This window comes from Arachis hypogaea, chromosome 5 (assembly GCF_003086295.3).
Source record: "Arachis hypogaea cultivar Tifrunner chromosome 5, arahy.Tifrunner.gnm2.J5K5, whole genome shotgun sequence".
NCBI classification, from domain to species: Eukaryota; Viridiplantae; Streptophyta; class Magnoliopsida; order Fabales; family Fabaceae; genus Arachis; species Arachis hypogaea.
In genome coordinates, this window is record NC_092040.1 from 4,087,698 (window position 1) to 4,109,259 (window position 21,562).

Genomic DNA, 21,562 nt, shown 5'->3' on the forward strand with positions numbered 1-21,562 from the left:
TCCACCATATTGTTCTATTTTGACAATAAAAACCATTGAGGCAATTATTATGACAAAATTATGTTTAGGGATAAATAAGTCAGTACCATTGTTGATATTTGATGAATAACTAATCCTTGATTTATTAAATTTTTAGTCTCTATAAATTTGTATTGAGATATTCTTCCTTTTCTTTTCTGCTATGGTGTAAGATTTATAAACATTGGAAACTAATTTTATTCGGCCAACATTTTTCTCTCTTTAACTTTCTCTTTTTCTTTACTTAATCTTTGCTCATCCTCTACTTTGTTGATATTTTCCACAGGAAATCTTGACAAATATCTATGATCCTATATAACAAACAGCAAGAACAGTACTGAATGTCCTTTATGTACTTTGAAATTTCACAAGAATATTGAGCTAAATATTGGGATCAACATTCTTTCTGATATGCTAAAAGTTAAAACCAGATTAATACTACATGATGAAGGAGATTTTGATAATAAGAAGGGGAGACATGAAGACTACATGTTATTCGTGCACACATTTAAAAATTACTCTAATGCTCATAATTGGTCCATCATTATGTTCTCTTAATCTCAACAAACTTATCTGTCATATATATATTTATAAATATATTAGTTAGCATTCTCCATATCACAAAATGAGGATCTCAACCTTATCAGAAAAGTGTAATTTAATCCATGTTGCATAGTTCCAACCTCATGATTTGAGACAATCACTGAAGCAGCATGAATTATATTATATATTTGGAATCAAAGGGGTTAGTGTGGCAGCATAGGAGCCACATTAGGTGATGAGTAACGGGGACATGCCAGATAATACACTTCATAGTTTCCAAAACCATTTCACTTTGAATAATTTGATGCAAAAGTATCACATGTTAGGCAGAGATGGGACAAGCTTACCATATTCCAAGAGAATAATGCATGCTTCACATGCTTTCTACACATGATTAAGATTGGTGAACTGTATTATCTCTTAAGTTGGTCTATGGAAACAAATTGTGAATAATTGAATAGACCCTATATAAGGAGAGGTGCCAAAGGGCATAGACTACAAAAAACAAACAGCATTGAGCTTCCTCCAAAAGAAAGAAAAAGAACAATGGCAAGCAAATTGCATGTTCGATCAAACAGTTTGCCAAATGGATCTCATCCATGCTCCTCAAGAGTGCAAGAGCAGTTGAACAACCTCAGGAACTTTGATGTAACCTGCACATCTGAGTCGGTTGCCAAAGGCTTGTCCATGTTGGAAGACGTATACTTCTCCTTGGAGAGTCTTCTCAATGTTGGTTCAACCCAGAAGGCCATTTCTGATCATCAAAGTGAGAAATGCTTCCAAGAGATCTTGGATGGCTCAATCAAAGTCTTGGATGTATGTGGCATCACAAGGGACACTGTCATGCAGATCAAGGAGAATGTACGATCACTTCATTCATCTCTTAGAAGAAGAAAGGGAGACTCATGCATTGAAAAGAGCATAGCCAAATACAATTCCTCCTCAAAGAAGATGAGGAAGAATGTCAACAAGTTGATCACATCTTTGAAGCACCTACAAAGCAAATATGGAATCTTAAATCAGCATCAAGATCTTAGCATTCTAAGCAAAGTGATAGCAATAAGCATGTGTGTCTTCCAATGTCTGCTATCATTCTTGGGTGGTCCTTCAAAGTCAAAGGCAATCAAATGGATGAACAAGTTGATGCAAAAGGGAGAAGTGAACTCAGAGAGTGGCAATGAATTGCAATTGGCGGATGCAGCTTTGAACACCCTCTTAAATGAAGGTGCAAAAGGCTCCCAGATTCATGCTTCCAATGAACAATTAGAGGCTTTGGAGATTGCTATTGAAAGCATTGAGAGTGGTTTGGAGAACTTATTTAGGCGCATGATTAAGACTAGAACATCCCTTTTGAACATATTATCCCAATAGAATACACACTATCTTCAGAATACCAATTTTGATCTACCATATGTGTATATATATATGTGTACAAATGCAATCAAATCAAATACATACAAAAGTTTATACTCTAAATTTTGGTGTCTTTCTTGTTTAATCATTGTTTTATTTATCTAATAGCAGATACTATATGAATATGCTCCTGCTTAATGAACAAAACAATTAATATCCAGTAATTAGATTTGACTTTTAGGCTTCAAGTAAAAAAAAAAAAAAATTCAAAGTTCCCAAATTTATTAACCTGCTTACTTGAAATACAAACTAAATCTATAGCAGCTTTTACTGTTTATATTTTTATCAAGATTAGTCACAAAACTCTTTTCTTTCTTTTCCTTTGGTATTTTGTTACATTTGTTTTTTTTTTTTTTGGGTCTTTCTTTCTTTTATTTGCTAATAAACAGAAAAAACTTGATTGAATTTGAAAATATTGAAACAAACTAAGAGCATGCACTCTTGAATCAACATCAAGATATTATTTTGTGAAAAATGTTAACGCTTTTATTTAATCACATATTTAAAACTTTAAAATCCTTAAGGTAGAAGATAATTGAGTTAAATACTTTAATTCTATAATAATAAATTATTAGAAAGAAATTATGATAATAAGAAAGGGATACATGACTTACGAACTACTCCAATGCTGCTAATCTGCCCATCATTATGTTCTCTTAATCTAACAAACTTATCTGTCATATATATTATTACCATTCTCCATATCACAATCCAGATCCCAGCATCTCAAAAATTTGTAATTTAATCTAATTTTGCATAGCTCCAACCCCCTCATATTGAGACAATCTCTGAAGCAGCATCAACTATATATTATTTGGAATCAAAGAGGGTAATGTATTAATGGGGAGCAAGTTGAGGCACATTAGGTGGTGTCATTTAATAAACTTTGAAACCATGTAACTTTCAATAATGTTATTGTTATTGTTAGGCAGAGATGTGACAAGCTTAACATATTCCAATAAAGTATATGCATGATCCACATGCTTTCTGGTTTATACACTTTGATTATAAGATAGGTGAGTTGTAATGTCTCTTGTGTTGGCTTTTGGTCTATGGAATTGCCCCTATATAAAGAGTTTCAAAGGAATTAGACTGCAGAATACAAGCATTGAGCTTACTCCAAAAAAAGGAAGAGGGAAAAAAAAAAAGAACAAACAAGAAAAGAGTAGTAAAAATGGCAAGCAAGTTGCATGTTCGGTCAAACAGTTTGCCAAATGGATCTCATCCATGCTTCTCCAGGGTAAGAGATGAATTGAATAATCTCAAGGCTTTCGAAGCAACTTCGACGTCTGAGTCAATTGTCACTAGCTTGTCCTTTTTGGAAGATTTACACTCTTCTTTGGATGATCTTCTCAATGTTGCATCAACCCAAAAGGTCATCTCTCAACAACAAGGTGACAAATGCATTGAAGAAATCTTGGATGGATCCATGAAGGTCTTGGATATATGTGGCATCACAAGGGACACAGTTATGCAGATCAAGGAGAATGTGCAATTCCTTCATTCAGCTCTTAGAAGGAGAAAGGGTGATTCAACCATCGAAACAAGCATAGCTGAATACAATTCCTTCTCAAAGAAGACGAAGAAAAATGTCAACAAGGTGATCACAACCTTGAAGCAGCTACAAAGCAAATTCGGAGCATCTCAACTGTTGAATGAAGAAATGATGAGAGTTTTAAGAGAAGTGATTGCAATGAACGTGTCTATCTTCCAATCCCTTTTGACTTTTTTCGCTCGTCCAGCATCGAAGTCAAAGGCAGCCAAATGGATGAACAAGTTGATGCATAAAGGAGTGGTTGCATCTGAAGATAACTCAGAGAATTGCAATGAATTACAACTGGTGGATGCAACTTTGAACATCCTTTTAAAAGAAGGTGCTAATGGTTCCAACATGAAAGTAGCACATGAGCAATTGGAGGCTTTGGAGATTGCAATTGAAAGCATTGAGATTAGATTAGAAAGCTTATTTAGGAGCATGATTAAGACTAAGACATCCCTTTTGAACATATTATCCCAATAGAGACTATTTCAACATAAAGCAATTTTGATCCCACTAAATTTGTATATATGTAATGACACAATGCAATAGTTATACAATCAAATCAAATATAGAGAAAGGTTTATACTATATTTTTTGGTGCGTTTGTTGTTATTCATGGTTTTATTTGCCTAAATAGAGAATATTTTAAATTTGTTGCTGCCAAAAACACTAAAGTACAATCGGAGCATAATGTACAAGAAGCAAGTGAAGCATTTAATTTCACCTTTTAAGAGGTAGCAATGCGTTTTTGCAATCCAGAGCCCCTTGAATCAATATTGCACAATGCTGCAGGAATCTCAGAAGTTCCTCTTCAAATTGCCCATGAGCAATGTGCTTAATAGTACTGATATGGTGAAGTAGAGTGTCTTATCCTCTGTTAGAGAAGTAATAAAAAAGAGCAGCATATATTAAAAATTTTCGACAAATAATCTGTAATACAATATACTACCGATGCTACGATACAAGCCCTTTTTCACATAAAAAAAAAAAAGTAATAATAAGCTTAATATAAAGCATTCAATTGCATTCATAAACCCTTGTCCAATTTAAAATGCAAACCACTCCTTGCCTCAACATCTATCCATTAAGGCATTAAGTAAAACATAGAAATTGATACCTCAAAGAACAAAGCAACTTCTCCTATGTCTTCAATCATGCCTTGAATCAAACCAAATAACATCATTAATTTTCATCCAATTAAATTGCTTCACCAAATTCTGGTCCAAAATGAGAGTCTCGTTTGGGGAACCTCTAGAATGTATGTCAAGCTTCACTAGTGAAATTTATAATGTGCTAGATTTCTGCCGGCTTCCACCCCAATGGCGTTGCCTAGCCCTCCTCTTCCTCCCATCCTTTTTCTCCTTCGCTTTTTCTTTCAAGTCCCTCTCTCCTCTCCGCTTGTACATCTTGAAACTGATCTTCTGATCAGCAGCCATTTTCCTCACCTTTTCAGTGATCTCTACCGCAAATTGTCTGTTATATAGTTTCCGCAGACCGCGCATTAGCTTGGCAAAAGTATCCGGCTGTGGCATTAACCCCTGATCCAACATGTCTATGCAGAATGAACAAGCTTCCTTTACATGTCCCTTTGAAAAGAGTGCATGAATCCATATTGTCCATGCACCCGCATTCAATTCACACCCTTTGGTAGATGTGATACAATTCCAAGTATCTTTAGCCAGTTCAAGCTTTTGAGCTCTTAAAAGGAAATTCATCAACTCCTTCAATGTACCGTACTGAGGGGTGGTAAAAAGCCCTCTGCCAACCATCTCCTTGAAATGTTCACAAGCTTCAATCTGACAACCTTGCTCAAGAAAGCCATTAATCATTATGACAAAGGTGTCAATGCCTGGACTAAGCCCACTTGCTTCCATTTCATTCCAAATCCAAACACCTTCCTTGATCTCTCCCAACTTGCAAGCCAACCTAATAACCGTATTGTAGATGTTAAGGTCAGGAGTGCAACCAATCTTGTGCATCTCATTCACCAGTTCCATACACTCCTCCAGTTCTTCCTTCTTTTCATGGGCAAACATGAGATGATGATAAGTCAGCTGATTTGGCACATGGCCTTGTTGTATCATCCGATCCAAAAGCTCATAACCTCTTTCAACTTTTCCCCACTTGCAAAACCCACTAATCAATGTTGTATAGGTTATGGCATCCACATCACAGCCATTTCTCTGCATCTCAACAAATAACCGCATTCCCTCCTCCAATCTTTCATGTTTGCATAGTGATTGGATCAAAATTGTGTACGAGGTTGCATTCGGTCCACAACCTATCCTTCTCATCTCCTTCAAAAGATCATAAGCATCCCCCATTTTCGCAGCTAGAGCATAACCACTAAGCAAATTGTTATAAACAACGATATCCGGTTCAATGCCTGCATCCTTCATTTGCACCAACACATGTTTTGCTTCCATAAGTTTCCCTTCTCTACACCAACCATACAACAAGGAAGTGAAATGTTTGATGGTTGGAGGAAATCGATATCTCATGTCCTCAAAAAGCGAAGCGGCTTCCTTAATGCTACCATTCTTGCACAATGCATCCAACAAACACCCGAAAACATATTCATCAGGCTCACATCCGTAATTGGGCATTTCATCTAATACTTCAATAGCCTTCTGAACCATCCTTGCAGAAGCAAACTTCCTCATTAGAATAACAAACATCTGTGGAGAAATTAACATAGGATTCTCTTGCCTCATTTCATCAATTAGTGCCCAAACAGCTCCAAATTGCCGCATTTTGCCCAAAACCTTAATCATAGCTTTGTAAACTTCTTGACTATGTTGATAATCGGACTGCTTAGAAGCCCATGCATAGAATCTATATGCCAAATTCCCGGCATCGCCACATCGATTCAAGATGCGCTCAGTTAATCCAGGCCTCACAACAATTCCAGATTCTTTCAAAGCAAGCTCCAATTTGGGAACCCTAGAATGATATTTTCTCAATATTCTATAAACTTTTTCCACATCAGAAGCAAACTCATCATCGTAGCTTTGGTCATTTACATCCTTTTCTGGACTACATTGAAGGTGAATAAGGCCAAAATGGTTTTTTGATGCGGCACTGCTGATGCAGCTGCTACTATTATCAAATTCTGAGGACTTATGATTGAGTGGTGGCGAATGTGGTGAACACACCTCAAAACTAGTAGAAAACAGCTGGGATAGTGTATTTTTCTGTCCAATAACTGTTAATGAATTTGTCAAGGGAAGTTGGAAAAAATTAACTTTTTTGAAGAAAGGCAATGTTTTTCTCGAAAATCTCTGCATTTTCTTGAGGCTCACTCAACCCTGGTTTGGTACTCCACCGCCGCCAGATGATTCAATTTGAGAGGAACGAGGGTGAGATTAGGAACAATGACAAAATAGCATTGGAGAGGGGCGTCAAGAATTTCGCAGTGGAATAAAGCAAAGCACCCAACTCTTGTTAATCACAAATTGGAATCTGAAATTGAAGCATAAGGCAATGGAGTTGCCAAGAAAGGAGTGAATGAAGAGCTCATCCGCGAGGTTCTCAGCATCCCATGTCCCACCGCTGCAAATACTAATCTGTTAACGGGTGCCTCTTGGGTTACTACCGTATAAGAAAAGGACATGAGAAAAATTTTGGATAGATTTATTGGCTAATTTTTTTGGATATGGAAGAAACTTTGGTGTAACACTCAGTTATTGGATTTTATGGCATATTGTCCCGCCCTCAAAATTTTGAAAAACACCATAAAATCCAATAACCGAATGTTACACCAAAGTTTTTACCAATATCTAAAAATACAAACAATATGAGTAATATTCCACCCCTGGCCATTTGCAGTGGCGTCCCCAAAATATAGTTGTCATAACTGACTTGGTGATCAAAACGGTCAGACTATTGGGTCACTAGTTCAACTGATTGACCCGGTCTTATTTAAATAATATAATATAAAATAGTCAAAAATTGAAATGCATGTCTTCACTAACAACAACAATCAAATCTCAAATTATAAAAATAACTAATACGAAAATAGACATAAAATTAGTCAGTACTACTATAATAGTATCTTAATTTGACACACTAAAAATAACAATCCATAAACTATGTCCAAGGAGTAATTTGAAAGTCTAGGTATATCTTCATCTGATGTTCTTGGGATGATGGTGTTTCTGATGAAGCCATCTTAAAATCCCATAAAAGAAAAAAAATCAATCAACTAAGTAACAAATAGCAAAAGAAACCAGCATCATTACAGCAACGACAATTAACAATCAACAAAATTCATAATCAGCGAAACCAATTCATAAACTAATTCAACAATTAACAAAACGACTACATATTCAACAATTAAACCATATTCATAATCAGCAAAACCCCTGCATATTCATATTCATAAACCAATTCAGAAATCAATTCAACATTTCAATTCAACCACTGCCATGTTTATTTCTAATCAACTCATAAACCAATCAACAATAAAATTCACAGCAATAACATCAATGAATCAACCTGGAAAAAATTAAATGCTCACCTGTTGTTGCAGAGGCAGAAGGTGGACGATGAGAAGCAGTTCAGGCAGCAACAACCACGGAAGAGAGGAGAGGGAGGGACGGAGGCGCAGCGCGGCGAGACGCGAGCACTCACCAGGAAGCACAGCTGCAGGAAGAGAGGCAAGACGCGAGCAGTGGAGCACACCAGGCGTTCGGTGCTGTGATGGCGGACGACGACGACACGCTGCACAGCTTCAGGAACCGCAGCTCGAGCACTCACCGGCGGAGGCACGGCGAGACGCGAGAGGCCGAGCACACAGCACAGACGGAGGAGAGGGGCAAGACGCGAATCGCGAGCACAACATTCGGAGAATCCGGCGAGAGGCGCGGCGATGGCGGCGAGCGTGCGGTGGCGGTGAACCGAGGTGAGCTGCCAGTGCTGTGCCTGTGTGTGTAGTGTGCCGTTTCCGAAAGTGAGAGGGAGAGGAGAGTTTGGGGATGGCGTGGGCAGAGAACTAGCCTAGGTCTGTTACAATTTACAAACGACGTGGTTTTGGACTTTTGTGGTTTTAAAAAGTTTTCTGAACCGGTCCGGTTTCTCACACCTTCCGGTTCATCGGTTTTCACAAAATCTGACCGATTCAAACTGGTTCTCACCGGATTTGTTCCTTATCCAATCCAATGTTCACCCGGACCGGCCTAGAAGGCAGATCGCCAATTTTCTAGTCCGCTCACTCGGGTTAGTCCATTTTTTTCAACTATTCCCCTAATCATCCTGAAATATCACGATGGTCCTCATCCGTTTAAATAATTAGATTAATAAACTCCTACAACCATTTGCTCAAAAACGATTACATAATGATGTGTCAGATTATGTGTAATGTAATGTGTTAATTATCAGCGCCACGTCGTCATGTCCATCTCCATTGTCTCAATTGCATGAGGCTGTGAGTACGAGCTTTTGTCTTCCTCAAATCCTAAGGACAGATAGGCATGAAGTTGGAGAAGAGAGAGACCTTTTTAAGGATTTATTAGTCCATATTTTTTAAAAGAAAATATATAGATAGACAATGATAATATTAAATAATGTGAATAATAGATATATTGAATGTTGAATTAATAGGTGTACAGATAATTATATTGATTATTTTTAATTAGATAGTTATTTCTTTTGATTTGATTTACTCATGCACAGTTAACAATAATTAGATGTTCAATATTATCTACAAAAGTCATTATTTACTTAACAAAACCCTTTTTAAAATCGCTTCTGTATGACATTCATGTGATTTTTTATACCTGACACGTCAGTATATTATCAGTTTTAACAATTGATTACAATAATTGTTTAAACTAATTTATCAAATAATTAAGAGTAGGTTAGAGTTTTTTGAATTATGAAAAAATATTATTTTTTAAATAAATAGTTAGAGGATAAAAAAAATATTTACTCTGATAATAGGAGATATATCATTCTATTTGAATATTATTTTTTTTCTTCTATAAATTTATACAAAATAGACCACCCGATTCATCTAACTATGTAGGTGCATTCTATAATTTTTTTTTAATATCAATTAAATAAAGTTAATCAAGTATTGTGCTAAGTATGGCTATTTTTTTAAGAATAAAATATATTTTTTATTTTTTAAATTTGACAAAAATTTTAAAAATATTTTTAAATTTTATTTTGTTTCAATTTTATTCCAAAAATCTTCGATTTATATCAAATATATTTTTGAAGGCTAATTTTTTAAAAAAATTAAGACCAATTCAACAACAATTTTATAAGAACAACCCTCAATACAAGCAAATCAAGCATAATTTTTATGCATTATTGTTAGACTGATCTTAAATTTTTTTAAAATTTAATCGTCGAGAATATATTTGATACAAATCGAAATTTTTTGAGACAAAATTGAAACAAAATTAAATGTAAAGGTACTTTTTGAAACTTTTGCCAAATTTTAAGGACAAAAAGTATATTTTATCCTCTTTTAAAATATAGTAATGTTTCTTTTTGAACAAAATATTGTGCTAAATTTGTTAACAAATTATCTATTCATAATTTAAATGTTTTTTTTATCGTGATTTCTTTTTAATACTCTTTTAGTTTATCAATTTTTTTTCTTTTAAATGATGATGGTATTAGTATTAGCATTTCTCTTTAGAGATTAGAATTGAAATTAGAAAATTAAGATACAGATGATTAGAAACTATAATTAAAATTTTAGTGTTAGGATACAAAATTTCAATTTCTTTAATACCTTTAGAAAATAAGAACACAAAAGACTAAAATTTCAATAACATTTATTCTCAAAAATATCTTTATTTAATTTTTTAAATTTTAAATTTATTCATCAATCTCTATATTTATCTTAAACTAAACATAATATAAATACTGTCTTTGTCTTCCAGTTTCAGTCTTTCAATTTCAGTTTTCCTTCCAAATGCAGTCTTAAAGACACATGCTAATGAGAAAATACTCAATTTTGTTCATAAAAATATACTTGAGTCTTAATTTAGTTCTTAAATTTTCAATTGACTCTGTGACGGAAACTATCGCAGAAACTAACATAATTAAAAATTGAAAAATTTAAGAAATAAATTGAGACAATTAAAACTTGATGGACTAAATTGAAGTTTGAGTGCAATTTAAGGGATTAAATTGAGTATTTTCTCCATGTTAACATTATAAATTAAAAAGTTTTTTTATTGGAAATACAAAAAATTTAATTTCCTAATGCATTTATTTTATATTTATTAAAAATATTACAATTTTCTACTAATAATAGTCTTATTATATGTCCTAAAAGCACATATTAACTAAATTCAAATTATAATTGAAAAAACATTAATTACTCATTTAAAGATGTAGAAGATAATAATTAAAAGTTATTAAAAATATTCTCCGGACTTAAAAAATAGGACTTACAAAATAAAGGATAAAATATTATTTTGACCCCTATAGTTGGACAGTCTTTCTGTCCAGGTGGAGGTAGTCTGCATCTTCACAAACATATCTATTTCACCGAGCCTCTCTTTATTCTTGAATAAAAATAAAAAAGGAACTCCATGTTTGTATTACTGAAAGTTTAATGACTTATTATAAACTTCTTTCAGATATGAATCTACCTGATTCAGAAGAAAAAAACTTACTCTACTACGATTATAGGGGAGGTCCCGTGGAAAAATAGCTTGATTTAGTCCTTAATGTTTTAAAAGTCATATTTCAGCCCCAAAAAATTTAAATAAGTGTAATATTGTTCTACAGTTAAGTTTGACACGAATAATAAATATATTTAAGACCCAATACAATGTTCGGAACTAAACTGACTAACCGAACAAAAAAAAATAAAAAATCGAACAAATCAAAAACCAAAAAAATCGAAAAAACATGTTTTGCTGTTTTATTGTAGTTTGGTTTGATTTTCGGTTCTAATAATAAAATCCTAACCGAACCGAACCGAACCGGTAAGATAAAAAAACCTAAAAAAACCAAGCCCACCCCAACCCACCCCACCCCCCAAATGAACGTGACGTAACTTCTAACCCAGTAACCCCCACGTCCCACCCCCAAACGGAACCTAGCCCCTCTCTTCTCAGTTCTCACAGTCTCGCTCTCTGCACCCCCAGCGCCGGCGAGACCGTTCCTCCCACCACCTCGCAGCGCCGCGAAGCCTTCCTTCCAGCGCCGCCGAATCTTTCCTCCCACTGCTCCCAGGACCTCCTCGCGGACAGAGAGAGCACCACGAAGCCCCAGCCACAGCCAGCGCCCAGCAGCCCAGCACCACCCTCGCACAGTCGCACCCAGCTGGCCAGCAGTAGCACAGCACCACCCACTCACCCAGGACCACCCAGCGGACAGAGCACCACGCCACCACCCAGCAGCGTTTCTGGCCACCCACAACACAACACCTCCCACCCAGTCACCGATTCAAGTCAGAGATGGAGCCCGAGCCACCGAGTCAGGTATGTAATTTGACTGAAATTGCTGTTCTGTTTTTTGTTCATTTTCAATTGCTGTTCTGTTGAATTACTGAAACTGCTTTGGTTTGTACTTTGTATTGTTGGTATTGTTGAATATTTGTTATCTGATAAAGTGATAATATCTAAAAACTTTATCTGAAACTGCTTCTGGTTTATTATTATTAGTTTTTTCTGGAAAAATAATATAAAATAAAAAATTACTTTTGAAGTGATTTAGTATGATTTATCAAGTCTTGGAGGTTCTGGATCTTGATAGGAAGAGATTGAAATCAGTATGGTAAGATAAATTTGAATAATGAGAAAATGGAAACAGATTTGAAGTATTAGATTACCTCCGTCATTGTACCTGCTATCTTTTAATAGGTTTAGTATTGACATCATGAATGTAACATATAAATGGAGAAGTCTTGGAACTTGGGCGGTTAAGGTTATATTTCAATTGTGTCATCTGATGGTCACTACTGTTTAATTTGTACAATATGTAACAGATTTCTGTCTACCATGGTCTAGGTATAAAGGTGGACCAGCATTACCGAAGAAGTTGATCTCGCAGGGTGCTGCACAGAAGCAATATAGTGTTGAGGTTCACCCACTTATTTTGAAGTTGACTGATGCCACAGATAAGAGTGTGTCAACTGTAAAATTAAGCAAAAAGATACCAATTGATTTCATATGGGGTTGTCTTGTTGGTTTTGCGGTTATGTTGCACTAAGTACAGATGAGTATCGAATCCGTTAAAGTACGACACGTATTCAATTTTAAAAGCATATGTAATAAACATTGGCATTGCTATGTCAATGATATTCATCTTTTATTCAAAAAGAAAAAATACTGTTGAGTGTTTTTATGTGAGGAAGACATTGGAACACTGACATTACTTGATAGCCTATTGCAAGTAAAGAACATGATTTGCTATTATATGTAGGCCACGACTCTGGTGGCTTTGCATAGGGTGACTACAGGTGGCCACAATTTGACTAGCGAATGAAAGAGCAACACCTGGCATCATTGGATGTAAGTATTTTTATTTTTCATCAGTAATCTAAGGAGTTTAGCATGGAAAATCGGGTTAGGCCCAAATTGAATGAGAAGCTGGCCAATGCGGTGGAGAAAAAAAGTGTCTCGAACATGGATGGGCAATGACAAACGACAAATGGACATGGCGATGGACAAGGTGAAGTGGTCAAAGGCTGGGAATGATGGAGATCGCATTTCTGAGAGTAGTGGCCATGGAGCAGCATTGTGGAGACCTCGAACCTAAGGTAAATTGGGTCAGGAAGGGACGCTCTCTTGGGAACCAGCTCTGGGACATGTGATCGTATTCTGCGCCAATCGCCGAAACTAATAGAGAACCAAAAGGAGAAGAGAATGAATATTGCAAGTTATGTGAAACCAAAGCAATAGAGAGTGCAACTTTGAGAGTGCAATTTTGGTGATACCGAATAAAGCAAAATTAGAAGAACAGAAATCAGATAATAAAGGCTGCGAGTGATGAAGCTCCAGCGATAGCATCGTCGCAGGGTACCTAATCGCCATGGCGGTTAGGGATGCATGTCCTAAGGTTGGGGTTCTGGGTGTTATGCGGGTTGGGTCGGATCTTTGACCCCATCCAAAATATGGGAAGGGGGTGGTGGTGGTGGTGGTGGTGACATTTCTGGGTTGGTACCTAAAATGCCTCTTGGGGCTGGATTAGTTTCCATGGGGTCATCGTTAATAGGTCATAAAGCTTGGTAAAAAAGCATTTCACTATTCTAAGTGTCAAGTTGAGACAGTCGAATGACTCTAGTCATTATAGGCACGGAAAGAGAATGGCCACCAGACTGCACCTTATATGTAAAGTTCTTCTATTCTTTCTTATTAGCATATTTTCCAAGGCCATCTACTTTGGTTCTAACTTGGCATAATGTGATAATTGAAATGTTAGACCAACGTAGTTCTGATTATTGCTTTTCTGTTTCTCTGATATATTTTAGGCGAACATAAGGGAACTATATGAACTGGTGTGCAAAATCAAAGGAGTAGAACAAAAAAAAGGTGCTTATTTATTTATTTTTATATTTTTTCTTATGTGGTTATGTTTTGCTTTCTTTTTCCCTCATCTGTAATCAATAATCCTTTCCCCTTTTGTCTTTCTTTTCTTTTCCTGGTTAAAAATGATGTTAGGCCTGTATTTGGGATTACTTCAATTTAAACAAACATTCAGTGCTAGCTGTGTCAGACCCGGACAACCCGACAAGTATGGTAGTATTTTTTTTAATTGATTGAAAAAATCGAACCAAATCAAACTGATTTTAATTGGTTTGGTTTGGTTTAAATGGTCTCGCTAAAAAAATCGAACCAAATTAAACCGCAGTTTAATTAGACGATCGGATCGGATGACCTTTCTCTCAAAAACCGAATCAAACCGTACCACCAACACCCCTACTTGATGGTCTTGTGGAGAGGACCTGACAGTGAGGGAGAGAGATCTGTGTGTTGTTGTTGGGGTGTGTAGATTAATGTGGGAGAGGAGGAGAATGTTTTTATAGTTTTTAATTAGATTTATTTAATCAGTTTTTAATTATTTAATTTTGAATTTAAAAATTTAAAAATTAATTATTAATAATTATAATTAATTGAGTTGTTCAATTTTTAGTTTGTTAGACACTTGATTCCCTGCACTTTTTTCTTTAAGAATAATTAGCATTAGTATTTTTTTTAGAGACCAAAACTGAAATTAGAAAATTGAGATACAATATTATACTTGGTGATTAGAAATTGGAACTAAAATTTTAGTGTCATGTTACAAAATTTCGATCTCTTTAATACCTTTAAAAAATAAGAACACAAGAGACTAAAATTTTTTAGGACGAATAGTAAAATTTTAATAACATTTATTCTAAAAAATATCGTCATTTAACTTTTTCAATTTCAAATTTATTCAGCAATCTCCATATTTATCTTAAACTAAACATAATACTAAGACATAATTCAATCGAATATATTTTACACAAAATATAATACAAATACTATCTTTGTCTTTTTGTCTTTTTCTTTCGATCTCAATCTCTCTTTCAAACTTAATCTTAAAGACACATGTTAAGATACAAATTGAGAAAATTTTTATTTGAAATACAAAAAACTTAAGTTTTTAATGTATTTATTTTATATTTATTAAAAAATTACAATTTTCTACTAATAGTAGTCTTGTTATGTGTCTTAAGAGCACATATTAGCTAAATTCAACTTATAATTGAAAAAACATTAATTACTCATTTAAAGATGTAGAAGATAATGTCAAACATTCTCCTCGAGAGGGTTCAAGCATGTGACGACGACGTTCTCTTTAGATTGGATCTCAAGCGCGCGACGACAATTCTACTACGACTTTAAGAATAAGAAGGGAAGAGTTTGGAGGTGAAAGAAAAATATGACAGAAAACTGACAGACCATAGTAAAAAAAGAGGTGAAGGCACATTTTCCTGCTTAGTAAAAAACTAGGCAAAAAAATTAGAAATTTTTTATTTTAAATTAATTATAAAAGACAATTCAGTAATTAGCTAAAAAAATATGTCATATAATCAAAATTTTGTAGTCATTTCAATATTTTTTTAGAAAAAAATAATTTAATGAATTCAAAGACATGCTTATCAATTTTAAATTTTTTCAAAAATTATTTTATCAATAATATTATTCAAATACTAGTTTATCAATGCCAAAATCTTTTAAAATACTAAATTAATATTTATCTTATCAATTAAACAAGTTGTCCACAGACACTTAACTTGCTCCAAGATATGGGGGTAGTTGAATCATGAATGATTTGGACATAGGGATTAACTCGCTTGAATTAATTCCCTCAGTCATAGACTCATAGTTACGACAATACGAAAAACAAAAAACAAAAAACAAAAAACAAAAGAAAAGAAAAATTGAACTAACAGTCACGCTCGTCAATCTAACCTTGCCTTCGCTGCGTACTGCGCACCTTCTCTCTTTTCCCCAATTCCCCTTTCAACACAAGATTGATAAACATCATCCACCTATGTAATATAAAAAAATAAAAATAAAAAATTTAAGATCGAAATCCGACATCCAAAATCACTTCTTACTGCCACTATCCATTTTCTCTCTTTTGCTTTTCTCGGGAAAGTTCGGTTCTCACCAAGAAATATTTTTTCCCCTGGAATCAAACAACACCGAAGACCGAACCAACACTCTCTGATGCGAATCGCTTCATTCTCACATGGCTCTGCTCTTAATTTAGTCTCATGACGATCGTTGGTATATGCCGCCCTATGCGTTCCCCTTGGGATCAACCCATGGATCGCTGCCTCAGATTCTTTCCATGCCTCATTGACCCTGGTGCGTTTGCTGCAATTCCTTTTTTTTTTTGTTTAAATTAGCTTAGTATTTGTTTTATCTGAATTTGCGTGCTGAATGGTGAATGCTGTTGCTGAACTGTTCTGACTTTCATTTATGTGTCTTCCTAACAAAAACTATGCGAATTTTTTTATTTATTTATGCATTTTGGAATTTTGTCACTGAATTTCAGCTCGGAGGTCTGCGATGTGCGTGAAATTGGTCTTGGTGACTGTCCATTTGGTTTATATTGGCGTTCTCTTCTTAATTGATGGAGATTTGATAGAAAAGACTAAGAAGGAACCGGTGTATGTTTTTTTCCCACTTTTAAGTCACTGTATTCTATTTTTTGCATGTTTTTTTTACCATACTGAAGCTTCAACTTAGTGGATGGTGCTGATTCGCTGGCACTTTAATGGGTTTAGTGGAACATTTATTTGTACTTGAAGATTTGTTCAATAGACCATCTAATGAAATGAAATAGATTGAGATACCTTTGAAAGAGAGGATAGCTTTGCTGGTGAGTTGCACATAGTGAGCGTTTGTGACTGGCAAAGTAAAGTAAAGTGATAAATGTGCATTTGGGTTAATGAATTTATATGGATACTATAATATTATGGAAGTATTCTTACTTTAGATTTGATGATACATTACAAATTCACAAGTTTATTGATCTTTTAAAAGGAGGCAAAATTAAGCAAAGGATGCATAGAAATATGAGTCTGAGAATTATCTATTTAGACATTTTTGGCAGGGACCTACCCATTGTTTGAGGCTATTTAATATCTAGCTACGTAAGCAAGGATGCTTTTCAGTAAATGTAGTGCCTCTATCAATGGTTCTTTGTTTGCTTCCAAAAAATGTTCCAATTTGAGAAGGACTACTAGGCCTTATACTTTCCTTCTTCTTTTTTTCGGATAGACTACTTGGCATTATACTTTGTCCAAGATGCATAGCAGTTAAAATTGGTGTTAGAATTTGTAAAGATTGAATTTTTGGCAAATCATTCAGGCAAAATTCCAGCTTCAAAATTCAGGCAAATAGTATTTTCCCATTTAATAAGCATTTAGTTGTGACTGTTCTTGAATGATACATCTTTTCTAATGCTAATATGGCCGATGAATAGCATGAGATTCCTTTTGCACTTCCATCAATTAATACGAGAAGTGTGCTGGAAGTCTGAATAATTAGTAGACGTTAATAATTTTCTAGATTTACGTATTGTTCTGCATGAATGTCTGTTTCAGTGCTTTGATTTACTTTTGAGGTGTCTTTATTTTTTCCAATTTTTTATTTTATGATTATTATTCTCTTTTTTTTGTTTTTCTGTCAGGTACACTGCTTGTTACTTGCTGTTGTTCTTTGTTACTTTAATACAATACTTTGTTACATCTATTTCTTCTCCGGGGTAAACATCACAACTTTTCTTCCTTTGGATGAAGTGGATGTGGATTATGATGTGTAAACGTGATATTTATATTTATATCTTCCTGATCTTCTTTGTTTTTGTATATGCTACATTTGTGTTTACAGCTATGTCCTTGATGCCATGATGACTCTTACTGAGAGAAATGTCCTATACAGAAAGACATCAGAAGCCTCAAGGTAATTTATCGTTGTTTTCATCCTCTTCAAAGGTTTATTATATAGTGACATATGACGAAAATTGATGTATTTGATCTCACCTAACTATTATTGTCAATTTTGTCATGTTTAAGCAAAGTCTACCAGCTTCAGGCAAAAATGGGAGTTTCGTTGTTGCTGTCGAGGGATCTCAGGCAGGAAAAAATATTTCAGGAAATAATACACCAACTTGGTCAAAGTTAGTGGCAGACTTGTATCCTATGGGAACAACAATCAGGTAGACTGGGCTGGCTAGATAATCTTTAATTTCATCCTCTATTAATTAAGTTTTTAGCATTATTTAGGGTTTTCTCTGTCTTGCAGAACATGGACATGCAGCTACTGCAATGTGGAACAGGTAATGATATATATTATGTATTACGACATATTAAATGAAGGTACCTTATGTAAATACTTGTGTTATTGCATTGCTGGATTGTATGCTCCGAAAAAAACAAAAATGAATAAACAAATTTTCCATTACAAATGAAAAAAGGTGGACTTAGCTGCACTATTATAAAATGGTTTTATTTGATTTATATATCACTTTTTGCACATGAGGACTTCCTACTTTGCATAGAAACTGGGCACCTCTTGCAGTTGCTTTCTTTTGTTCCAATAATGTAACACTCTATTTGATGATCAATCATATTTTGTTTCCTTTCATGGCCATTATCCAGCCTCCACGATCAAAGCACTGTCATGATTGTGACAAGTGTGTTCTTCAGTTTGATCATCATTGTGTTTGGCTTGGTAACTGCATTGGGCAGGGCAATCATTGTCGATTTTGGTGAGTCAATTATATGTAATTTCATCATTTGCATGCCGTTATTGAAGCTCTTCTATTGTACACTTAATTTGAGCTAGCTAATATGGAGATAAGAACTTCCACAGTTAACAAATCTTTAGCTTGTTGATATTAGGATTTATATCAGTAAGGATATTTAGTTGAAGAATCATTGACCTGGAAATAGAATCACTAAAAGTTTTCAGTAAAGTGCCGTTGATTTGTTCTGTTTCATAGTCATGGCATTTGTTACAATAATGAAGCTGCAACATGTACTTGTTAATCATTTTTTAATGCTGATTATAAGAGAGACCAGCAAGAAATGTGTTGGATGAATTTGGAAATCTATAGTGAACTTAAGCATTTCATTGTCACGTTATTTATTTTTTTATTTTGAAATATAGGTGCTTTCTTCTCCAGATTGAGTTATATGTACTACTAATTGGATTAAAATAAGATTTCCTTAAGCAATCAATTTTACTTGAATGCAAGAGCTGTGGTTACTACTGGATTGGTCTTAAACTTCTTGAAAATTTAATTACTAGGGGTATAATTAATGCAAATCGAGAACTTTTGAGACAAAATTGAAACACAATAAAGTTAGGGGTATGTTTGAAACTTTTGGCAAACTTTAGGGACAAAAAGTATATTTTACCCTTTAAGATACTATCTATCTTGAGAATATTAAGGCTGTGCTCTCTATGTTATAAATGATATGTGATCATGATGCAAAGGAGTTACTTATATTAAGTTGTTTTATGTATATATGTGTTAAAGTATTATAACTATATTTTCCTTGTTATGAATCCTTCTCCTTAATGTCTAAATACTTTAGGTGGTACCTTTGTGAAGAGACAGCGTTGTGCCTCTGGACTGGCATCTTATATATTTCATACTTGAAGGATCACATTAAAAGTTCTTGGTATGATATCTGATTTATTTAGTAGTAATCTTTTTTATACTGATACAGACTCTCGTCCCAAAGCACACACACAAAAAAGAAAGAAAGTAGCAAAAACAAAAGGAAGCAAGCACAATGCTCATGCAATCTACATTTTTTCCCTTTATATCTGAAATTAGAGCATGATTTTATGATGCTGTCAGGTGGCGGGATGCAATCATGATAGTACTGTTGATTACTTTGTCAATCTCTCTTATCTTTCTGCTTTTGCTACTTCTATTTCATAGGTACATATTTGTCTTTCTAGTTCTGTATTTTGCATTGGTTGCATTTGTTTAGATTTTCATGTATACTTAACTGTTTCTAGAGTGCCATGCTCCTTTATGTTGAATAGTTAATTGTTTCTGATGTCTTTTGCATCTGATCTTCACGTGGAGGGATGGGAACTCGGTTTCTGTTTGCTTTCAGTGCACCAGTTTAATATGACTGCATGTGGTTCTCATTTCTCATTTTGGTTCAATATCTTTAACTCTACAAAATGAAGACTAAAACTATGTGACTCACTAACTTGTAAATTTTTTATATATTTGAAAGAGCCAAGACTAAATTTTTATATCTGAGAAGCTATTCCTTTAGCTTCTGCTAAAATATTGGGTAAGTTCTTCTAAGATTGTGATTAATTATTTGATCTTTTTAATTAAAATCAAAAAGTGATTTATTTTCCTTACTCAAAGAAATAGTTTGTAAGGAGTAATAGTGCAGTACATGTAAAGGAAGATAGTAGCACTGCGGTCACTTAGTATAGTCTATGTATATATGTTACAGCATACCTATATATATAATTATATATAGACTATGCTAAGTGAATGCAGTGTTACTATCTTCCTTTACATGTATTGCTCTATTACAGTATTACTCTTTACATAGTTGAAACAAATGCAAGCTCTAGGTTTACTTTTACTTTATGGTCCAATGTCTCCATCATGTTCACTGTTTAGTTGAGCATCCAGGTTAAAGACTATAACAATCACTGATGTTTTGATTTCCCTGCAGTTATCTTATTTTGACAAATCAGACTACTTATGAACTTGTAAGGAGAAGACGAATTCCTTATCTAAGGTTAGATTAGCTATAGTCCCTTGTTTTTCCATTACTTAGAATTTTCAATATATTGAATCTTGGCGTTTAGGTGTTTTAATATTTGTATGTTAGTTGTTTATGTTTCTTGGGATATCTCTCTTAAGCACACCATTCATCAATTCATTTGCAGGGGAATTCCTGAAAGAGTGCACCCATTTAGTAAAGGAGTATCTAGAAATGTATACAATTTCTGCTGCGGAAGTAGCAGCGTATACAACATGGAGCGGCTCCCGACACCTCAGGAGACAGAGGAAAAGTCAAGACCGTACACGTGTCTGGATGTCGTAACCTGTCGATGTTGCTGATGACTGTTGTAAACAAATTGTATAAGTAGGAGTCTTTGTCCCTGAGAGTTTTATTGTGAACTTAAGGCCATTTGCAGTGTGATTTTCCATGTTATCCATTCTTTGTTTAATTGTTTTTTGGAAGTGGATGTTTTAAGTTTAATGTATAGTTGCAGTGCTAGGGTGTGTGTCATTTTGCCAGTGTTGAATTTCTCAGACCTGGGATTCTTGGAACACAGGGCACCATGCGGAATTGTTGGTTGTGGTAGTGTTGATTGTGATCGAAGCAATTAAAGTTTAAGGTAAGATGAATGAACAGAGTGTTGCTCACATGCTTTTTTTGACTTTTGGTTTCCACATCTTATTAGAAGTCAAATTTTTGAATGTCCAATTAATTTGACCGTAAAATGTGGCTTTGGTCAGCGGCACAGGTGTAGTTAAAATACTTCAAAAGAAGCTTCGTGTTTAAACTTTAAAGAAGCTAAGAACAAGGAGGAAATCGAT

General features: G+C 34.6%; 4 protein-coding genes and 1 long non-coding RNA gene across 14 annotated transcripts; 4 read left to right on the top strand and 1 right to left on the bottom strand.

Moving 5' to 3' along the window:
• Positions 1 to 834: 834 nt before the first annotated feature.
• LOC112800283 (putative pentatricopeptide repeat-containing protein At5g65820) lies at positions 835 to 8,536 on the bottom strand. 6 transcript variants are annotated; one of them, XM_072196293.1, is made up of 4 exons: positions 8,034 to 8,536; positions 4,632 to 7,066; positions 4,239 to 4,388; positions 835 to 1,554 (listed from the first exon to the last, which is right to left on the bottom strand). In XM_072196293.1, exon 2 carries the CDS (start codon positions 6,799 to 6,801, stop codon positions 4,798 to 4,800), a length of 2,004 nt encoding a protein of 667 aa, XP_072052394.1. In that variant the 5' UTR covers positions 6,802 to 7,066; positions 8,034 to 8,536; the 3' UTR covers positions 835 to 1,554; positions 4,239 to 4,388; positions 4,632 to 4,797. The 6 variants fall into 6 exon arrangements, with proteins under 6 accessions (XP_072052394.1, XP_072052397.1, XP_072052396.1 ...); XM_072196296.1 differs by having other exon boundaries at positions 4,632 to 7,080; XM_072196295.1 differs by lacking the exon at positions 835 to 1,554 and adding an exon at positions 2,912 to 3,776.
• On the top strand, positions 1,108 to 2,037 carry LOC112800286 (uncharacterized). Its single transcript, XM_025842483.3, has one exon. It carries the CDS (start codon positions 1,108 to 1,110, stop codon positions 1,930 to 1,932), a length of 825 nt encoding a protein of 274 aa, XP_025698268.1. The 3' UTR covers positions 1,933 to 2,037.
• LOC112800284 (uncharacterized) lies at positions 3,149 to 3,994 on the top strand. Its single transcript, XM_025842480.3, has one exon. The coding sequence runs from the start codon at positions 3,149 to 3,151 to the stop codon at positions 3,992 to 3,994; it is 846 nt and encodes a 281-aa protein (XP_025698265.1).
• Positions 8,537 to 11,520: 2,984 nt separating the features above from the next.
• LOC112799919 (uncharacterized) lies at positions 11,521 to 14,190 on the top strand. 2 transcript variants are annotated; one of them, XR_011861825.1, is made up of 4 exons: positions 11,521 to 11,964; positions 12,493 to 13,815; positions 13,956 to 14,016; positions 14,146 to 14,190. It is a non-coding gene; the product is annotated as an uncharacterized lncRNA (long non-coding RNA). The 2 variants fall into 2 exon arrangements; XR_011861824.1 differs by having other exon boundaries at positions 13,956 to 14,190.
• A 1,636-nt stretch (positions 14,191 to 15,826) lies between these two features.
• On the top strand, positions 15,827 to 21,402 carry LOC112800288 (protein S-acyltransferase 10-like). 4 transcript variants are annotated; one of them, XM_025842485.3, is made up of 11 exons: positions 15,827 to 16,326; positions 16,517 to 16,631; positions 17,657 to 17,731; positions 17,857 to 17,928; positions 18,047 to 18,184; positions 18,271 to 18,304; positions 18,627 to 18,736; positions 19,569 to 19,655; positions 19,838 to 19,921; positions 20,688 to 20,753; positions 20,905 to 21,402. In XM_025842485.3, exons 1-11 carry the CDS (start codon positions 16,233 to 16,235, stop codon positions 21,077 to 21,079), a joined length of 1,050 nt encoding a protein of 349 aa, XP_025698270.1. In that variant the 5' UTR covers positions 15,827 to 16,232; the 3' UTR covers positions 21,080 to 21,402. The 4 variants fall into 4 exon arrangements, with proteins under 4 accessions (XP_025698270.1, XP_025698272.1, XP_072052400.1 ...); XM_025842487.3 differs by lacking the exon at positions 19,838 to 19,921; XM_025842486.3 differs by lacking the exon at positions 17,657 to 17,731 and having other exon boundaries at positions 15,841 to 16,326.
• The last annotated feature ends 160 nt before the right edge of the window (positions 21,403 to 21,562 follow it).